Raw genomic sequence first — 16991 nt, 5'->3', positions numbered from 1 at the left:
ACCCACAAGAGAGCGTCGCGACAATGAGGTCCGGCTACGCACGTAGACGAACTGAGATACGTGCAGTCGTCAATGCGAGCGATAGCGGTACGTTTTTCCAATTTGGAAATGCAGGAAGCTTCGCAAAGCCGAATGACAGGCGCGCTCTCACGCACAGTGACGTGGAGTCCCCCCTCCCCTCGATTGATCCTTCCTTGACTTGATTTCGCACCGTAACCCCGTAAGACGCCGCCCTGTCTCGCTTTACAGTGATGCGCGTTACCGAGTCAGCGTCTCTTAGAATGGTCAACTCGGTTCCTCATTATGAGATTATGAGCGCCCCGCATGGCTATGAGCAATGAGAAGGAGTCTGGAGAGGAAGGGACGAATTAAGGTGTCGGTACCCGCTACCGAGGCCGGGGCTACGTGAAGCTCAGCCGCGGGCATGGACCGCGAGGCTGGACGCCGGGCTAAAGCAGGTAGGGGAGTTCGATCACTTTCCTTCTCCTGAGCTAGCCAGCTAGCCTTGGTTGCTACACGCCTCGGACCTTGCACTCAGAATCCAATGCGCTTTCGTTGGTCGGTTGGCATTGCCTTAGACCACTGCTTCTACCTTTTGGTGTGGAGAGGTTTGAAAGCTTGAGCGAAAGCTAGACCTCACACCCGCCCTCCGACGAAGCCTTGGAGCCAATCGAGTCGGCCAAACGGCAGGCACAGGCGCCGTCCTCCAACTCTTTTTACGAGCGAGCAGTGCGATTAGACTAGCGTGCAACGTCCTTTGCTCTCGTCGAAGCAGCGGAGCAACCGCGCAAGCATCAGCAGGTCTTGGGTCAACGACCCAATAGCGCGAAGAAGATTGCACTCATCTTTCACTCATTCTCTTGGCCGGAGCGCGAGTCTGTCTTGGCTTGCCGGCTTGGCCGCCGCTAACCCTCGTTCGAAATGCCGTCGTCCTCGCGAACTCTCTTCTTCTGATCCTGCCGCGGGGTTCATTCGCGCCTCGTCCTTGCATCATTGAGAAGCTTAGCAGCCAACACGTCGCAATTGCAGTCATCGTCGTCATCGTCGGGGCAGGCACACGATCGATAATTCCCTCGGCAGAGCATTGCCATCTGCGATGCTCTTGGTGAAGGTGAGGTGGGGTGCTACCTTTGTCTGTCTGTGCAGAGCAGCGTCCTGTGCGTCGGCTCTCGACCGCCTTTCCACTGGTCAACCCACCTGACGCTCCCGCTCGCGCTCCCACGTCCCGCTCCCGCTTACATACGACCTCCTCTTTGAGCAAGCATGCAATGTTCACCGACTGGACCGGACCGAGTTGGGTTTCTTTCTTCGCCACCTCGTCGTGCAGCCTGCCATTGGCCGCTTGACGTTCGCCGAGGTTTACACAACTTGCACACCGCGACGCGGCTTGGCATGGCATCGCCTCGACCTGCTGATTGAACCGGTAAACGGGCAAAACGTCTAGTCACTGGAGGAACGAATTGCGCGCCAAAGTTCTAAGTCTCGGTCTCACGAACGATAGCCTAGCTGCGTTTGCGTTGCGATGCTCCACGTCACCCCGGCTTGCTCTATCGCTTCCAACGAGGCTTGCGTTGCCGCTCTCATTCAACCATCGTCTCAAAACGTCCAAACGTTACTTGGGTCTGCGCACACCCCGTGAGAAGGAAAGGCGCCGAGCGGCGTGCGTGCTGTGATCGTCGATCACGTAGCTCCCATTCTCCTCCCTGACTCCGGCTGCGTGTGTCGACGTGTGCATGGCCCTTTGGTCTCGAACCAGAGTGGAACTGCGCTGCTCGGCGCGTCGGGCGACGCGGTACTTTGAATGCATCAATGCTCCGCTGCGAGTGCAAGTCCTTGCCAGTGTGGCGGGCCAAGGCGATGCTGAAGAGGGGCCAAATTTGAGTTGGGGGGTTGAGCCAGTAGCGAGGAGGATTACGAGGAGGTGCAAAGGTGGGTGCGATGCCTTGCTTGACCCGGCCGTGGCTAACCGTGCTGCAATGTGAGCAAGCCTCGCAGACTCGCAGCCTCGTTCGCTGTACCTGGTCTTGGAGCTACAATTTTGATTTCGGCCATTCGTCGGATTGGCGAGGACACACATCGAGGCGATGCTGCGATGCTGATCACTTGTCGTGCCTTGCTCGCTCGCTCGCTCGCTCGCCGTGCGGCTTTGCTCCTTCATGCGCCGCCCGCCTCCGGTGCCTTTGCCTTGTGTGAGGTTGCGCCTCCTTCTCGCTCTCGATTGCCCCCTCCTCTCCTTGGTCTCCGCCAGCGCCTGCCACGCCGCTACTCGCCGCCCGCCGATGGAGGCTGTGTTCCGAACCCAGCGGCGGCTTGGAAAAGGCTGAATCGGCGCGAGGCTGACAAGGGCAATCAAGGCTCAGTCAGGAGGCGGAGGCGGGCTAGACGCGGGCGCGGCGCGGGCGCGGCTGTTAGACGACGCTACTCGCAATTGCGCTCGCACTTTGTCGCTCCAACTCAGGTCCATTAGCATCAGCCAGCCACTGTCGCAGCTCCTCGACCTTATGCTCGATGGCTCGACGCTCGATGCTCGACGCTCGACGCCGACGACGACGCCCGCGGGACATTGGTGCGAGCGACAGGGACGAGGGGCGAGAGAGAGCTGCAAATGAGCGGACGCTGCAATTCGCAGCTGCACCTGCTTGCCAATGAGAGGGCCCATGAGCAATCACTCGTCCGACTCACTCACTCACTCCGCACCACTCAGCAATCGCACTATCCACGCTCATCAAAGTCACCCACCTCACATCAAGGGGCGGTTCGGCTGGTCTCTCCATTCCCTCGTTCACTTGGCACATTGAGTGCACTCTCATCATCGTTTTGCTTCCTGCCATTCTACCACGTCCTCCACCCTTCAGCCCGTCGCCCCCAACCCCCTTTGTTCTTCTTCATCACCCCGAGCAATGACTAGCTAGAGCTGCGCAAACCTCCTCACCATCGTCCTCTCAGCCTGGGTCTACCCACCCACAAACTTCTTATCGTTGATGCGCCGCCTCTCTTAGCTTCGCCCAGTGGCAGCCGCGATCCCATCTTTCCCCCGCCTTCTTCCCACTATCAACTGCCTCGAATGGCAGTCGCGCCGATCCCTCTGCCCTTTCCCCCTTCGCGCTCAGCGATGGTGGACCAGCAGCAAGGACATACCGACGGTCTCCAGCGTCAGCTCCCTCGATACAACTCAATGTATGATCACGGGCTCAGCCGCGACCTTGGTATTGGGAGCAGCTCAGCCGCCTGCTCATCATCGCACGCTCCGGACAGTATGGGTGTGGGCGGCTGGCCGTCGTGCGCAGCGGGGAACCAGACCTCGTCGTACCCCTTCCCAATCCCTGCCTCAGCATCGACTGCATTCAACGGAACTCGGACGCCGGGCCATCGAGCCGCTGCGACAGCTTTTCCTTCGCCGCAAAAGCCCAAGGGTCCGCCTCGCAATAGCACCGATGCGTTGGCCCGGTGGTTTGCAGAGTTGGCGTGGTGAGTGGGTGGAGAGTCATTGCAATAATGATTGGCATTGATGATTGACTCTCACGCTCTCGTCCTCGCCGTCACCCTCGCCCTCGCCCAGCTGGCTTTGGTTCTCGCCGCCCTCAAGCACTCTGGCCGGGGCGTCGATCCCTGGCACTCCGTGCCGTAGCCCGACATCGCCCTTTGCTCCCCTGCACCCTTCACCCCTCGCCGTCCGGACTGGCGGCAACGGCATCGGCTGCGGCGGTCATTCCAAGACTCGCTCTCATGACTTCACATCCCTCTCGTCCGTGACCGCCTCGCCGTCATCGGGTCCCCATCGCCGTGGCCCGCTTCAGCCGCTGGACCTCGATGCCCGCCTCATGAATGCAGCCGCAGCACAAGAGGCTCCTTCAGCCGACGAGCTTCGCCTGGCTCCTCGCGACCGCTTTGTCAATTTTGTACGGGACACGCTGCGAACGACACAAGTCTCGACCTCGGTCCTCATCCTCGCCCTCCTCTACATTCGTCGCCTTAAGCTGCTCCACCCACGCCTTCGAGGCCAAGATGGCTCCGAGTATCGTCTCTGCGTCACGGCTCTCATGCTCGGCAACAAGTTCCTCGACGACCACACGTACACCAACAAGACATGGTCGGACATCAGCGGCATCCCGCTCAAGGACGTCACCAAGATGGAGATTGAGTTCTGGCTGGGTCTGCAGATGCGGATTCACGTCACCAAGGCAGAATACGAAGAGTGGCAGCAGGCCTTGGAGGATCTATACGAGCAGAGGAGACAAGCTTTGGCGAAGAGGGCGAGAGACGCTGCAAGGAGGAAGGCGTCGGTCCTCCAGGCTCAACAACAGCAGGCGACAGCTGCAGCTCAAGCAGCGCAGGCTCGCGTCCCCTGGCCTGCGCCAACGTCAACATCAGGTCAGAATTTCGTTCCGGCCCCGCTCACCTTTCCCGCACAGCGCAGCATGCGTCACTCCTTTTCGCATCTGCCATGGCCCCCCCTCGGAGGCGAGGCGTGCGCAGCGTCGAGCTCTTCTGCCTCTCCCTCGCTGCTCAGCCTGTCCACTTCGGCCAACGCCGCCCTGCCGCCCTTTGACGTGCAGAGCTCGCAATGCACCAGCATCAGTCCAACATCGCAGCGCTCCTACGCCTCCACGACAGCGACAAGTATCTCACCGCTCACGACCGGCCCAACCCACGAGGCGTACAAGTGGCCGTCCCCCGTCGAGATGCACAGCAGGCCTGAGGCTGCGCGATGGGACACGGTGGGGTGTCTGCGTCCTGGCGAATGGCAGCAGTCTAGCCACAAGCGTAGGCGGGAGGAGTCGGCGGAACAGGTCGAGCGCACTACGAAGCGATCAGCGATTGCTCCCACCTCGACAGCATCACGCCCCACGCCCTCGCACAGCATCTCCCCTCCCGAGATCAATGCTGCCCGGTCAATCTTTGCCCAACCACTCACGCCAGACCGCTTGATGCAAGCCTACGCCGGTCCGCACGGTCCTGCCTGGGCCGGCTCGTCATCACATCACCAGCACCAACAGACGATGGCCCCACGCGAGGCGGACCGTCCCCTCTCCTTCTACCAGCTGGCCGCAGGGCGAGACTTTGGGCTACCGGCATTCCATTACGCTCCACCACCGACCAACTCCACCCCGACTGGCTCCCTGCCTATGTCAAGGGTGGGCTCATCGACGAGCAGGAGGGGAAGCTTCAGTCTTGGGGGATATGGCGTGTCGCCTCGCACCAACGCGCCTCTGCCGGCCGCTCATCAACAGCACTCCGTCTGCTCTCGCCAGCATCAGCAGTATCAGTCAGTTCATCCGCCACGCCTCTCCCCGGAAGCCTACGGCCTCTCTTACGGGCGAGCAGCGCACAGTGCCCTCCCCTCAAGTCACCTGCCGCACGCTAGCGCCAGTAGCGCGGAGGAGAAACAGCGCTGGATGCCCTTCAACAACGTGCCCATGGACCAACAGCTCCAGCATCTTCAGCAGTGGCAGCAGATGCATTACTGGCCTCACATCTCTCAACAGCAGCCCGACGGTGCGGCGATGGCCCGATCTTCGAGCAATGCTGGCTCGTCACGTCACTCTGCCTCCAGCATGAGGCGGGGGCCTTCGCATCTTGGTGGCGCTAGTGGAGGAGGAGGCGCCGCCTACTAGATGCCGCCTCACTCGGCAGCATCGGCAGCATAGACTCTTCCATCTCTTCTTCCTTGATCCAGCATTCCTCCCCCCTCCCCCCCTCTCACAGTCAAATACTTTCTCTCCCCATGCACGCCCCGTCAGCACGCACATCGTCTCTCAGCATCAATGTCTCCTTCTCAACTCACTCCCCTCCGAGCGCCGCGAAGCATCGCGCCTTTGTTCATACTACATTCGCATTCACAATCTGTCATCACCAAACAATTGAATCGTCAACGAGATCACGCGATAGACGGTCGTGACAATGTGCGATAGAGGGCCGTGACAATGTTGCTCCTGACAGAGTTGGGATTCTAGGACTCGTTCGCTGTGTTATGTCGCGGCCGTCATTCATCTTCAAGCTGTACCGATTCGGGGACTGCCGCCAGCGCGATATCACCAGGGAAGGACGTCAGCGCATCATCGAGCAGCATGTCCATCCGTCTATCGCGACTCGCAAACTTACACCAGCCATACGTAGAGAGAGACACCTTGAACTGTCCCCCCACCCCGACTCCTGCTCCTTGAGGCTCCGTTACCTCGACTCCTTCCTCTCTAAGTCTGTCTGCCTGTCGTCTCGCTCCTTGACCGCCGTCGCCCCTTTCGCTGATCGCCCCACTAGCGCCGATGACCCTTTGCCAGGGGACCGAGTCGTCCTGCAGGTACTTGAGGGCTGAGCCTACCATTCGGGAGTGGCTGGGAGATCCGGCAAGGCGGGCGATGTGGCCGTAAGAAGTTACGTGGCCCGATGGGATAAGGCGGACAATCTGGTAGACGTGGGCTGCGGGCAGGGTGAGCAAAGAAGAGTGTGAGTGGAGGGCAGTCACGAGGGCGTCAAGGCTTGGTCGCTTGATGGCCTCAACTATGCGGATGGTTACCGTGGAACTGGGCCGCATCGAAAGGCTGGGCAGCCATGGCGTGGGGATCTTGAGCCTCACTTGACCAGGTCGACGAGGTCTGACCTGGGTGCCGTGAACGGATTCGATCTACGGTGACCTTGCCTTCGCTCCTGTTCTTGCTTCTGAGTGCAGAAGGAAGGCTGGCGGCGGCAAAGGCGACGCCATCGATAGGCGGGACTCGGCTGCGTCTTGTCGGCCATTGGGTTCCTGCAGAGAGAGCGGCCGTGCATTTGAGCTCTGCACGCTCCGACGCTTGGACACGACATCAAACCCCCTTTCTCCTTCGCTCCACCATCATCATCTCCAGCATCTATCAACCGATACCCATGGAGCAGAGGGACCGACGTCTCGGCGTCGGCCATGCTACTCCACGAGCAGCCCGCATCTCCAACATCTCGGCCGTGTCCCACGTCTCGTCAATCTCTCCCTCGTCATCACTCCACCACCAAGAGAGGCATCGTGCTGCGCTCCGCCCCCCTCGACCACTCAAGGTCGTCCTCATCGGGCCCGGGTCAGTAGGCAAGACCTCTTTGCGACAGGCATATTTTACGAATCGATTCCAGCACAACTACAAGGCGACTATTGGCGCCGACTTCGAAGCCAAGGTCGTCGAATATCGGTACGCAGAGGGGTTCGCGCGCACTCCCCATGACGACGAGGACGACGACGAGGACGACGGGCAAGACGAGGAAGCACCGCGCAAAGCCACACTTACCATATGGGACACGGCAGGTCAAGAACGCTTCAGAGCCTTAGGCTCTGCCTTCTATCGGGGAGCAGATGCTGCATTGGTGTGCTTTGATGCCTCCAGCGAGGATGCGGAAGCCGTAAAGATCGGGCTGGAAGAGTGGTACACCGAATTCGCCAAGCATGCCGGTCTTGAGTCGCAGGAGGACAAGAAGCGCTTTTGCTGGATTGCGGTGGGATGCAAATCTGACCTGAGGCTGGAGAAGGAGGACGCAGGAGCTGCTGGCGCTGCGAGTGGGGCGGGGGTACCGAGAAGGAAAGTGAGGGAATGGCTCGACGCCCTCATCCCTCGTGGACCAACACCACCAGCTTCAGCGAAGATGCCACAGCCCAGCGTACCGGGACATGGCGATCGACCACCTGCTGATCCGCTGGAGGTATTGGCTAGGGAGGGGCGACACAGGGTCGATGATCGAGAACTAGGGATTGAGACTAGTGAAGAAAATGGGGAGATTGCGCAGGTGTCGGAGAGCGCTGAGCAGCACGGCGAGGGAGAAAGTGTCGCCGCTATGGCTACTGCAGATGCGGACACATCCGACGATGACGAGGAGGGCGGCAAACAGGTGGGCGACAAGACTGTCAATGGCCGCAGCTCGGAGGAGAACGCGCTCCGACCCTTCCCATCCTCCTCGCCACCTCGCACGCCGCCTTCAGGCCGGAATGGCTCTTCAGCGGCACCTCGCGCCGTCACTCGCAGTGAGGCTCCATCCACTTCAGCCACCGCGAATGGGAACGAAGCTCGCACACCTCCCGCAAAGGCCACGATGCAGAATGGGGCCCTGACCGTCGATGCAGGCATGCCACGCCATCGCTTAGACTCGACGCGCTCTCTCGCCTCGACCACCACGCAAATGAGCGTTTACCATACGCCACGAAATTCTACCTTCTGGCATGGAAGCAGTAGCACGGTCGCTAGCTCTTCGAAGCTGGACGCGGGGAGTAGGAGCCCGGATGTAGGCGCAATGAACGGGTCGCCTGCGGGAGGAATGCACGGCATGGGACGGAGGGACAGTACAGGCTCCTCTTCGGACGGATCTGCAGCTTCTACCACCAGAATGGGCGGCGAGGATGAGGCGAGGCTGACAGCAAAGGAGAGAGCGGCTAGAAGGCGAGCTCTCACTCCTTCCTCGACGAGCACTGTCGTCAAGCATACGCACGCTAATGGACGTCACGAGGAGGACGAAGATGGCCTCGCCACTTCCCACGCTGCGAGCAACAGCGCTCAAGACCCCTTCCTTTGCGCCGTCAAGCAATCAAAGGGCGAACCTTCAGCACCCCCCTCCAATCGTACACCTCTCGCCCGGCCCCCACCGAGAATACGGGCCCTCTCCACTCCCTCTGTTCAGTCACTTGCACCTCCCACCGTGATCGCGCCCACCCAGATCAACGGTAAGGCAACTACTGCTGGCTCGTCTAGACGGCCATCGCCACAAGCCCGACCTCCTCCGCCACCACCAATGGAAGGCTTCTCCCTCTTCTACACTTCAAGCTTGACGGGCACGAATGTCAAGGAGGTGTTCGAGCATGTGGTCAGCAGGGTAGCAAGACGATGGCAGTACGAGGAGTGGCGCGAAGGGGAGGCTGAGATGGCTGAAGGTGCTGCTGGCAATGGTAAAGGGACGACGCGACGCCAGAAGGGAGGCGCAGGAAAGCTCAACAAGAGGCGAAGCTGGTGGCTTGGGGGAGGAGGAGGCGGTGGTGGTCCGGCAGGCAGGGGCGCCGGTGGAGAGGAGGACGGAGTAGCTTTGGAGACTAGGAGGATGGTAAGGCTCAGCGACGGGAAGGGAGATGATAGTGCACGCCTCTTTGGCGGGTGCTGCTAGCCGGTCGATTGGAAGGGATTCGTACGCATATACCCGGTCGAAGGTCTCATTGCAATTGGATATCTACTCGTGCCCTCCCTACGTGAAGGACAGAGCTGTCCCCCGCTTCTTCCCCCAATCTACTCTATACCCCAGCAGTCTCAAACTCCACACCTTCCATTGCCCTCCCAACTCTCGGTTGGCTACGCTCCTTGAACTCGCCCTCCTCGCCCAGAGCCGTCCCGTCCTCTCCGATGGGGGCGCCAGGCTGTGCCTCCTCCAGCGGTCTCGTCTCTGCCATGCTCTTCTGCTCGCTCAAAGCCTCTGGCTCAGAAGGGGCCATTGCTTCTTGGAGATGGTCTTGTTCCAATTGACTGTCAGCAGCCGCTTGTTGCGAGCTGCGGAGGTCTTGCGGTGAGGCCGTAGCGAAAGTCTGCGCTGTCATTGAGCCGGAGAGTAGCTCTTTTGCCAAGCCAGGATTGTCCTTTTTAAGAACAAGGGATCGATCTCTGATTGAAGAGCGGTAGGTATTGCCTGAATCGCTGTCGCTGGCTAGGAAGAGGGCTTCTTCGATTTCTGAGGCGAGCTGGGAGAGTTGCTTGGGATCGGAATCCGGTGCTGCACTCTGCAGTGAGGCGATGAGGAGTTCGACGGAGCGTGGACGGATGTCGTCGCTTGATGACATGGTGGAGTGGTATGTATGTGGTATTGAGGATGGAGAGGAACAAGAAGAGGCCTAAGCGTCGTCGGAGGATCAAGAGTGGAGGCGGACCGCGACGGAAGAGAGAAAGACGAGATCGAGGCGCAGCGCATTTCCCGTCGGCCAATCTTTCAATTCCACCATAGCCACACCTCCCGAGGTCCAGTATGCCTCCGCCGGTTGCAGGACCTTCTCTCCCTCCTGGCTTTCAGAGATCCCCTCACGATGACAGCGAGGATGACGACGAGGTCGTCGGCCCGGCCGCCCCTACAGGACCTCCTGCCGACGATGGAGAGGATGGCATGAGCTACGCTGAGCGGACCTTTCTTGAACGAGAGCAACGTAGGAGGGAGGCAGAGGAGGTGAGTCGCTGCTCCACCGCCAAGAATACTGCTCGTTATGCTGATCATCTCGATGCATGGTCGCCCGTCGCCCCACCGCAGGAAGCCCAAGCATCCAGCAGCACCTCAAAGCTACAGCGCCCGGACTGGATGCTTGCCCCTCCTTCTTCCTCTTCTCTCGCCGACCTTCTTGGCGGCGCAAGCTCGTCACGACCCCAAGACGGGCCACCCGCAGGCGCTCTGAAAGCTCGAGGCTTCCAGCAAGGAGCTCAGCGCGTCCAGAAGAAGGGGGGAGGTGGAGCAGGCGGGGATGACGAAGCAGGTATGCGCCTCTGGACGGAAACTCCTCAGGAGAGGATGCGGAGGCTTAAGGACGAGGTGGATGGAGCTCGGCCGCGCTCCTCAGCTGATGCAGCTGCAAATGAAGGTGGTGATGCAGCGGCTTCTGCCCGCAGAAGACGGGATGAGGAGATTGCAGCGCAAGTTGCGGAAAATCGTAGATCAGCTCCCGGTGGTGGAAAGAGCTTGTTGGAGGAACATCAGGCCAAAAGGAGGGAGGAGTATCGGAAGGAGAAGAGCAGCAAGAGGGACCAGGAGAATGGACCCAGTCATAGGCGGAGAAGCAAGAGAGATCAGAGCGACGATGAGGGCGGCTACTCGTCCTCTTCTTCAGAAGCTTCATCACGGCGAGAGAAGAGCAGCAAGAGTCGACGACGAGAACGTGATTCGGATCGCCATGGCAGCAGCTCCAGCAGGAGTAGGCGCCATCGCGACGACGGGGATCGAGATCGCCATCACAGGAGCCGTCGCCACGACGATGACCGAGATCGCGACCACCACAGGAGCAGCAGCACCAGTCGACGCAGACATCGCCACCACGACGAGCGTAGCGACAGCGAGGACAGCGAAGAGCGTAGACGTCGTCGTAGAAAGCGTCGTGAGCGCGAAGGAGAGGACAAGGAAGACCGCCAGAGCACCAAGTCCAAGTCTAAGTCCACATCTTCATCGGGGTCAGCACCACCCAAGATGTGGGACCGTGAAGCGGCCATGTCCTTCATCCCTCGAATGGACGAGGCCAAGAAGGCTGAGCTGCTAGGTGGAGCAAGTGGTGGGTTAAGCGATCGGTTTGGTAGCGCGTCAGGTGGGGGAGGCGGCGGACGATTCTTGTAGGTGGAAGAGTGATGAGCGAGCAATCAATCTTCTGTGCACGAGGGGATGTGCTGCTGCAAATATCTGCATGTCGTATGAGAGGGCGTGGGTAAAAGTACAAGGACAACGAGTGGGAGTGGGGCCAGATCGGACGAGGGGAGAAGTGCGGCGCCAGACGAACAAAGTAGCCAGGACTGTCGTTCCGCTCCTCAGATGCAGATACGGTACGAGCAGTAGCGACCAGACGTCTCGGATGCTGTGTGAGGACAGCGAGGGCAGCGAACGTCAGCTGTCCCAATTCGTCACAATGGCTGTCGCTCCTTTCGCACTCACGTCTGGTGATCTTGACCACCTGCCCTCTCTGCAGCCCAAAGTACCTCGCAACCGGGTCGTTGATCTGAATCCTCGGCAGCTGACTATCCTTCAACCTGTACCTCTGCAACAATTCCCTCTTCTCCTCCGCAGACATGACGTAATGCTCGGGCACCAAGTGATGATGTGTGATGTTGACGAGCAGGTACGCCTCTTCAAAGTCCTCGAGCCTGAACTGCTGGCGCATGGCATCGATGACCTTGCGAGCAGCGGCGGTCATCTTGTCTGACCAGATGAGGATGCCTCGTGAGATGTTCTGGAGCTCGAGGGTGTTGATGAAGTTGCGCATGGCCTTGATGCCTACATTGGCGTCTTCGGCGTAGTAGACGAGGATCTTGTCTTCGGGGTTGGTGGTGAGGTGAGTGTAGAAGTTGAGCTTGGCTTTGTCGACTGAGCCGGAGGAGGCCTAGCGGGGGGGGAGGAAGGGTAGGGTGAGGAGGTGAGCCAGGCGCGACAGCATGAGGTCTCCTCGAGAAGATCATCGCACGCACAAAGTCCTGCTTGAATTGGTCGAGGGACATGTCGATTTCATTGTCGGCGACGAGGAAGCCCTGCGTGCGTGCGCCGGAGCAGATGTCAGCGAGGTTTGCGAATAATCAGCTCGCCCTCCTACGTACCCTGTCCTTGACAAGCTCATGAATGGTCCTGTTCACCCTCCACAGTCGTGAAATCTGTCGCTCGTCGTCGGCCATGGTAGCGTTGATGCGGGTTGGACGGATGGAAATCAAGGGAGCAGCGATGCGAGCGGACGAAGGTCTCCAAATCCTGCGCGAGACTCGGGCGGGCCAGACGAGCCAAGTCGGACTGAGACACGTGGCGCGCGAGAGCGGAAGCAGGTCAGGCAGCCGCCTCCAGAAGGTTGACGAGGTTGAGCTCGAGAGTGGGTTGTCAATCGATCCATCACTACGCGGCAGGGGCGACAATGGCTGCCCCCGGTCCCTCTTCTGCGCCAGCTGATCAGGCTCTGCCGGCAGGATGGGCAGTGTACTACACCCACGAGGGGATGCCCTATTATTATAATGCTGCAACAGGCCAGTCGACGCACCAGCCACCTGCTTCCTCACTTTCACAGCAAGGGACAACCTCATCCACAGCAGCAGCCGCAACCAAGCCAAAGAAGGAGAAGCCAAAGAGCAAGGAGCCAATACCCGGTGCAGAAGGATGGCTCAAGGTGACGACGAATCTCGGCAACGTCTTCTACACGCATACGGCAACCAAGCGTAGCGAGTGGATTGTGCCCGACGAGATTCGCGAGGCTGTCGAGGCAATGGAGGCGGGCGTGGCCGCAGGAACAGCAGAGGCAGCGACATTTCCGCAACGAGGCAATGGCAGTGCGACTTCGGTAGACGGAAAGCGCAAGAGAGAGGACAGGACGACGAATAGTCAGCCACATGCTGAGGGCAAGGCTCGCGAGTCGGAGGAGTCTGGCATCGATGCTGCAGAGCTCCTAGCGCAGCCGCCCCAGGACGAGGAGCCTCAGGCGAAGCGGTCAAGAGGTAGCGATGCGCAGGATGACAATGGAGCGCACGGTGATGACGACGACGACGACGACGCAGAGTGGCAGCAGCAGCTAGCCGCTCAAATGGCAGCAGAGGCAGCAGCCGAGGATCAAGAGGCCGAGGAGCCCTCACGTGCAGTACACCAACCACCTCAAGCACCTATTCCAGCATTCAGCCCTCCGCCACCACCGCCAGGAGGCTACAGCGGCCCTCCACCCGGCTTCCACTCCTCTCCTCAACCACCGCCGTCCGGACCAGCAGCGCAGCGCAAATCCTCCTCTACTCCCTCCCAGCCTCCTGTCCCTGAAGTACCGCAGCTCTCGTTGGAGGAAGGACGTGCGCTCTTCATGCGTATGCTGACCTCGCTCAATGGCACGCGAGAGGAGGTCAATCCAATGGCGCCTTGGGACAAGGAGCTGCCCAAGTTCGTGCACAGAAGCGAGTATACAGGCTTGGGGCTGCTCAAGGACAGGCAGGACGCATTTAATGATTGGTGCAGGGAGAGGTTAAGGGAGAGGAGAGAAGCGAAGAAGCTGGCGGCCGCGAATGGAAGCGCGAGTGGTGGGATTGCGGCTCAGCCAAAGGAGCAACCCTCAGCGGCGGCTTCATCCTCATTGGCGCAGGACCCGCGCCAGATCTACGAGACTCTCCTTCGCAGCACGGTCACGTCCACTCGTACACGTTTTGACGACTTCCGCCGAGACCACAAGAAGGATCGTCGCTTCTACTCCTTTGGGCGGGATGACCGCGAGCGAGAGAAAGTATTCAAGGCCTGGCTTGTCACACTCGGAGAGGAGAAGCGGGCTGCTGCGCAGAAGGCTGAGAAGGAGTTTGAGGGGTTGCTGGAGGAGGTCTTGGGTCAAGAGGAGCAGAGATCTGCGTGGGCAGGCAAGGACGAGGCGGAATTGAAGGACAAGGTGTGGCGAGACGTGAAGAAGATCGGAGGCATGGAGAAGCGCGGCGAGTACGAGGCTGTGGGTAGCTCGTCTCGCAGAGCCGACTTGTTTGCAAAATGGGCAAAGCAGCCTCCCACAGCCGCAAAGCCGTCAAACGGTACCTCGCAAGCTGCCAGCGAGTCGCAGTCTCAGGCGGGCCCATCCTCCTCCACCACCCCTACCCTCACAAAGGAGCAACGCCAAGCGCAAGCTCTCGCGGCACGTCAAGCGGCGGTACAACAGCAGTCCTCTTCCCTCTCGCGTCAGAATGCCCGTGCCCTGCACCAGGCTCAGAGGCAGGATGCCTCGCTCATCTTCAGTCAGCTGCTCATCGATCTAGTGCGCGACCCAATTGCGACGTGGGAGGATGTGAGTCGGGATGAAACCATTACAAAGGACTCAAGATGGTCCGGCGGGGGATCGGCTGAGCTTCCATGGGGTGCAAAGAGGGAGATGTTCGAGCAGCATAGAGAGGGGCTGATTGCCAAGAAGCGGGCGCAACTCGAGGGCATCTTCGAGCGTTTCGCGCGCGGAGCTGCCGAGAAAAGACGCGGAGACGATACCGACGACAGTGACGATGACGAGGACGACGACCGCGCAACGAAGAAGGTTGCTGCAAGCGCAACTCCGCGACAAGCCCCGCTGAACGTCGACGGGTCCGTCCTCCTCCCTCTCATCGAGACAGACGACGACTATGAGCGTCTTGCAATGCGCCTCTTCCTCGAGCGCGCGCTGCGCCGAAGCCTTCGCGAGGAGTGGGACCGATGGCATCGCTTGAGAGAGGAGAAAGCCAAGCGAGAGTTCTTCGAGATGCTCAAGGAGAACTCATTCGTAGACTTTTGGGGTCGTCTGCGCTCTGAAGCTGCAGAGAAGGCCAAACTCAAGGCCGCAGGCAACGACGATTCGGAGGCTGCGGCGCGTCGTGCCTTGGATCAGAATGCGGAGGTGGGCGACGTGGATCCTGAGTCGGACGAGGCGCAACTTCCTGATCTGGTGGACGTGGCTGCCAACACTGGGGTTTTGGGCGAGGTGCACGCTGTGCTGCGGACTGATGCGCGCTATAGGATTTGGGGGCACAAGCCTGAATTGAGGGAGGAGTGGGTGCGGGAGTATCTCGAGGGGCTGAGTGGGAGGAAGAGGACTGCTTGGGCATGAAGGAGGGCGAGCGCAGCGTATCTGTGCTCGGAGAGGCAGGAAAGGAGCATGCGAGGATGCGCGGTGGTCTGGTGATGTATTGAGGAGAAATACTAATCCCATCACGCGATGCGACACAAGAAGTGGGGGCCTTCGTCGTCAGATTGGAGTCCCTGAGCATGAGAGGTCAACAGCCAAGTCACAAGCTTGCGTGTCATCTTACGCGTCAGTCTTCTTTCCCTACCTCCCCGATCCACTCCCCGCCCCATACTCATCCAGCATCTCCCTGAATTGACCCAAAATCTCCCGCTCCTTTCTCCCCTGTTCCTCCCTCCTCTCATTCAACAACGCGCGTTGCTCCTCCGCTCCCAATACCTGATTCTCCTTGCGCACACGGACAGCGTTCATGCGCCTGTGACGAGAACCGGACATGACGAAACCGGCTCGCTCGTAGTCCTCAATTTGATCGGAGGAGAGGCCAATTTCTCCTCTCCGGGGGATACGGGCTCCCTCTTGAACAAAAGCAGCCATTGCTGCTCCCTCTCCGGGGAGAAGAGCGCGACCGTAGGCGCGTGAATCCACTTGATTGCCCTTGACCGAGTCTGGGAGCTGGGGACCGATGTCTGGAGACGAGGAGCGGGAGCCGTCCGCGTTGGCGTCGTCTTCTTTGCCTGACTTGGGGAGCGCGACGGTGTGCGCTGACAGTTTCTGATGCGGTTCTGAGCGTGAGCGGCTGCGACTACGGCTCGGCGAAGGGGAGCTACGTCTGCGCTGCCTGCGCGAGGATTTGCGGTCATCCCCATCGCGCTCATCCTCTCCCGCGTCATAGCTGCGGGAGCGATGACGTCGTGAGCCATTCTCTCTGTCCCTCTCTTTTTCTCTCTTTCTCCTCCTTCTCCTCCTCTCTTCTTCGTCTTCGCTCTCATCGCGTGAATCGTAGCTCCTGTGACGACGGTGTCTGCGAGAAGACGAACCCTCATCCCTATGATGCCGACTGCTACGATGGCGTGAGGACGAATGCTTGCTACTGCCGTGGTGACGAGAGGACTTGTGCCTCTTCTTCTTTTCTCTGCGGCGTTTCTCATCCTCGTCTTCTGATTGATAAGGAGAGCGGGGCGAGGGAGGCCAGATGGAGAGGATGGAGCGTTTGCGCTCCTCGTTGCGTGCGCTCATGAAGTCGCCCGGACCGGACGCAGAATTGTTGTAGCCTCCCGGTGGACCGCTGTGTGGTGGTGGTGGACCGCCATTGATGGGTGGGCGACGACCCCATGCACCTGGTGGAGGGACGCCATCGCCGTCGCGGGGTGGAGGAGGTGGGCGATACCCGTCTGGAGGGTGGGCGTAGCCATACCCGCCGTGCGGTGGTCCGCCATACCCGCCGCCGTACCCACCGTGAGACTGTCGTCCATATTCGCTCGGAGGAGCTCCCGCGTACCCACTACCACCATTGTGTCCCTCTTGAGGCGGAGGAGGTCTTCGATCCCATCGTTCTGGAGGTGGCGGACGATTATATGCGCTCGACGATGCGCCCTCGCCGTCTCCGTACGCCGGTCGCTGCTCGCGAGACTGCCTGAGCCTCTCCCTGAGCTCTCTCTCCCTCTCCTGCCCCTCGGTAGAGCAATCTGCACCATTGGGCACCAAGCCCATTCTGCTCGGGTGAACAGACATGGCTGCGAGTGATGATGAGGAGCGGGAGCGAGCTGCGAGATGCGAGTCCAGACGACGGAAACAGCCTCGACTGAGCCTCTCGGGACAATCGGATCGGAATGGTCCTTGA

At 60.0% G+C, this 16991-nt stretch overlaps 9 protein-coding genes across 9 annotated transcripts; 4 read left to right on the top strand and 5 right to left on the bottom strand.

Annotated features, from left to right (window-relative positions):
* Positions 1-2257: 2257 nt before the first annotated feature.
* Positions 2258-2861, bottom strand: BDZ90DRAFT_171438 (hypothetical protein). Its single transcript, XM_025503694.1, has one exon. It carries the CDS (start codon positions 2657-2659, stop codon positions 2357-2359), a length of 303 nt encoding a protein of 100 aa, XP_025362384.1. The 5' UTR covers positions 2660-2861; the 3' UTR covers positions 2258-2356.
* A 960-nt stretch (positions 2862-3821) lies between these two features.
* Positions 3822-4262, top strand: BDZ90DRAFT_219850 (hypothetical protein; the record flags this gene model as incomplete). The annotated part of the gene is made up of 1 exon (XM_025504416.1): positions 3822-4262. A coding segment is annotated over one exon (441 nt), but the record flags the coding sequence as incomplete, so codon positions are not given.
* A 1545-nt stretch (positions 4263-5807) lies between these two features.
* On the bottom strand, positions 5808-6630 carry BDZ90DRAFT_279541 (DNA binding methylated-DNA--cysteine S-methyltransferase). The gene is made up of 3 exons (XM_025509190.1): positions 6515-6630; positions 6103-6417; positions 5808-6015 (listed from the first exon to the last, which is right to left on the bottom strand). Exons 1-3 carry the CDS (start codon positions 6549-6551, stop codon positions 5984-5986), a joined length of 384 nt encoding a protein of 127 aa, XP_025362382.1. The 5' UTR covers positions 6552-6630; the 3' UTR covers positions 5808-5983.
* A 393-nt stretch (positions 6631-7023) lies between these two features.
* On the top strand, positions 7024-7356 carry BDZ90DRAFT_211082 (hypothetical protein; the record flags this gene model as incomplete). The annotated part of the gene is made up of 2 exons (XM_025504093.1): positions 7024-7143; positions 7225-7356. Coding segments are annotated over 2 exons (252 nt in total), but the record flags the coding sequence as incomplete, so codon positions are not given.
* Positions 7357-9105: 1749 nt separating this feature from the next.
* BDZ90DRAFT_240008 (hypothetical protein) lies at positions 9106-9784 on the bottom strand. The gene has a single exon (XM_025507368.1). It carries the CDS (start codon positions 9767-9769, stop codon positions 9230-9232), a length of 540 nt encoding a protein of 179 aa, XP_025362380.1. The 5' UTR covers positions 9770-9784; the 3' UTR covers positions 9106-9229.
* Positions 9785-9864: 80 nt separating this feature from the next.
* BDZ90DRAFT_171427 (hypothetical protein) lies at positions 9865-11538 on the top strand. Its single transcript, XM_025503693.1, has 2 exons — positions 9865-10146; positions 10232-11538. The coding sequence occupies exon 2, from the start codon at positions 10276-10278 to the stop codon at positions 11293-11295; it is 1020 nt and encodes a 339-aa protein (XP_025362379.1). The 5' UTR covers positions 9865-10146; positions 10232-10275; the 3' UTR covers positions 11296-11538.
* Positions 11484-12387, bottom strand: BDZ90DRAFT_271627 (putative 25 kd subunit of DNA-directed RNA polymerases I, II and III; the record flags this gene model as incomplete). The annotated part of the gene is made up of 4 exons (XM_025508761.1): positions 12264-12387; positions 12138-12197; positions 11608-12052; positions 11484-11530 (listed from the first exon to the last, which is right to left on the bottom strand). The coding sequence occupies exons 1-4, from the start codon at positions 12336-12338 to the stop codon at positions 11484-11486; spliced, it is 627 nt and encodes a 208-aa protein (XP_025362378.1). The 5' UTR covers positions 12339-12387.
* A 149-nt stretch (positions 12388-12536) lies between these two features.
* On the top strand, positions 12537-15346 carry BDZ90DRAFT_232159 (hypothetical protein). The gene has a single exon (XM_025506149.1). It carries the CDS (start codon positions 12569-12571, stop codon positions 15233-15235), a length of 2667 nt encoding a protein of 888 aa, XP_025362377.1. The 5' UTR covers positions 12537-12568; the 3' UTR covers positions 15236-15346.
* On the bottom strand, positions 15257-16906 carry BDZ90DRAFT_232158 (DUF926-domain-containing protein). The gene has a single exon (XM_025506148.1). It carries the CDS (start codon positions 16880-16882, stop codon positions 15455-15457), a length of 1428 nt encoding a protein of 475 aa, XP_025362376.1. The 5' UTR covers positions 16883-16906; the 3' UTR covers positions 15257-15454.
* Positions 16907-16991: the final 85 nt, after the last annotated feature.

The sequence above is a fragment of the Jaminaea rosea genome (genome assembly GCF_003144245.1).
Source record: "Jaminaea rosea strain MCA 5214 unplaced genomic scaffold BDZ90scaffold_6, whole genome shotgun sequence".
Taxonomy (NCBI): Eukaryota; Fungi; Basidiomycota; class Exobasidiomycetes; order Microstromatales; genus Jaminaea; species Jaminaea rosea.
This window is presented reverse-complemented; position numbering and strand designations above follow the sequence as displayed.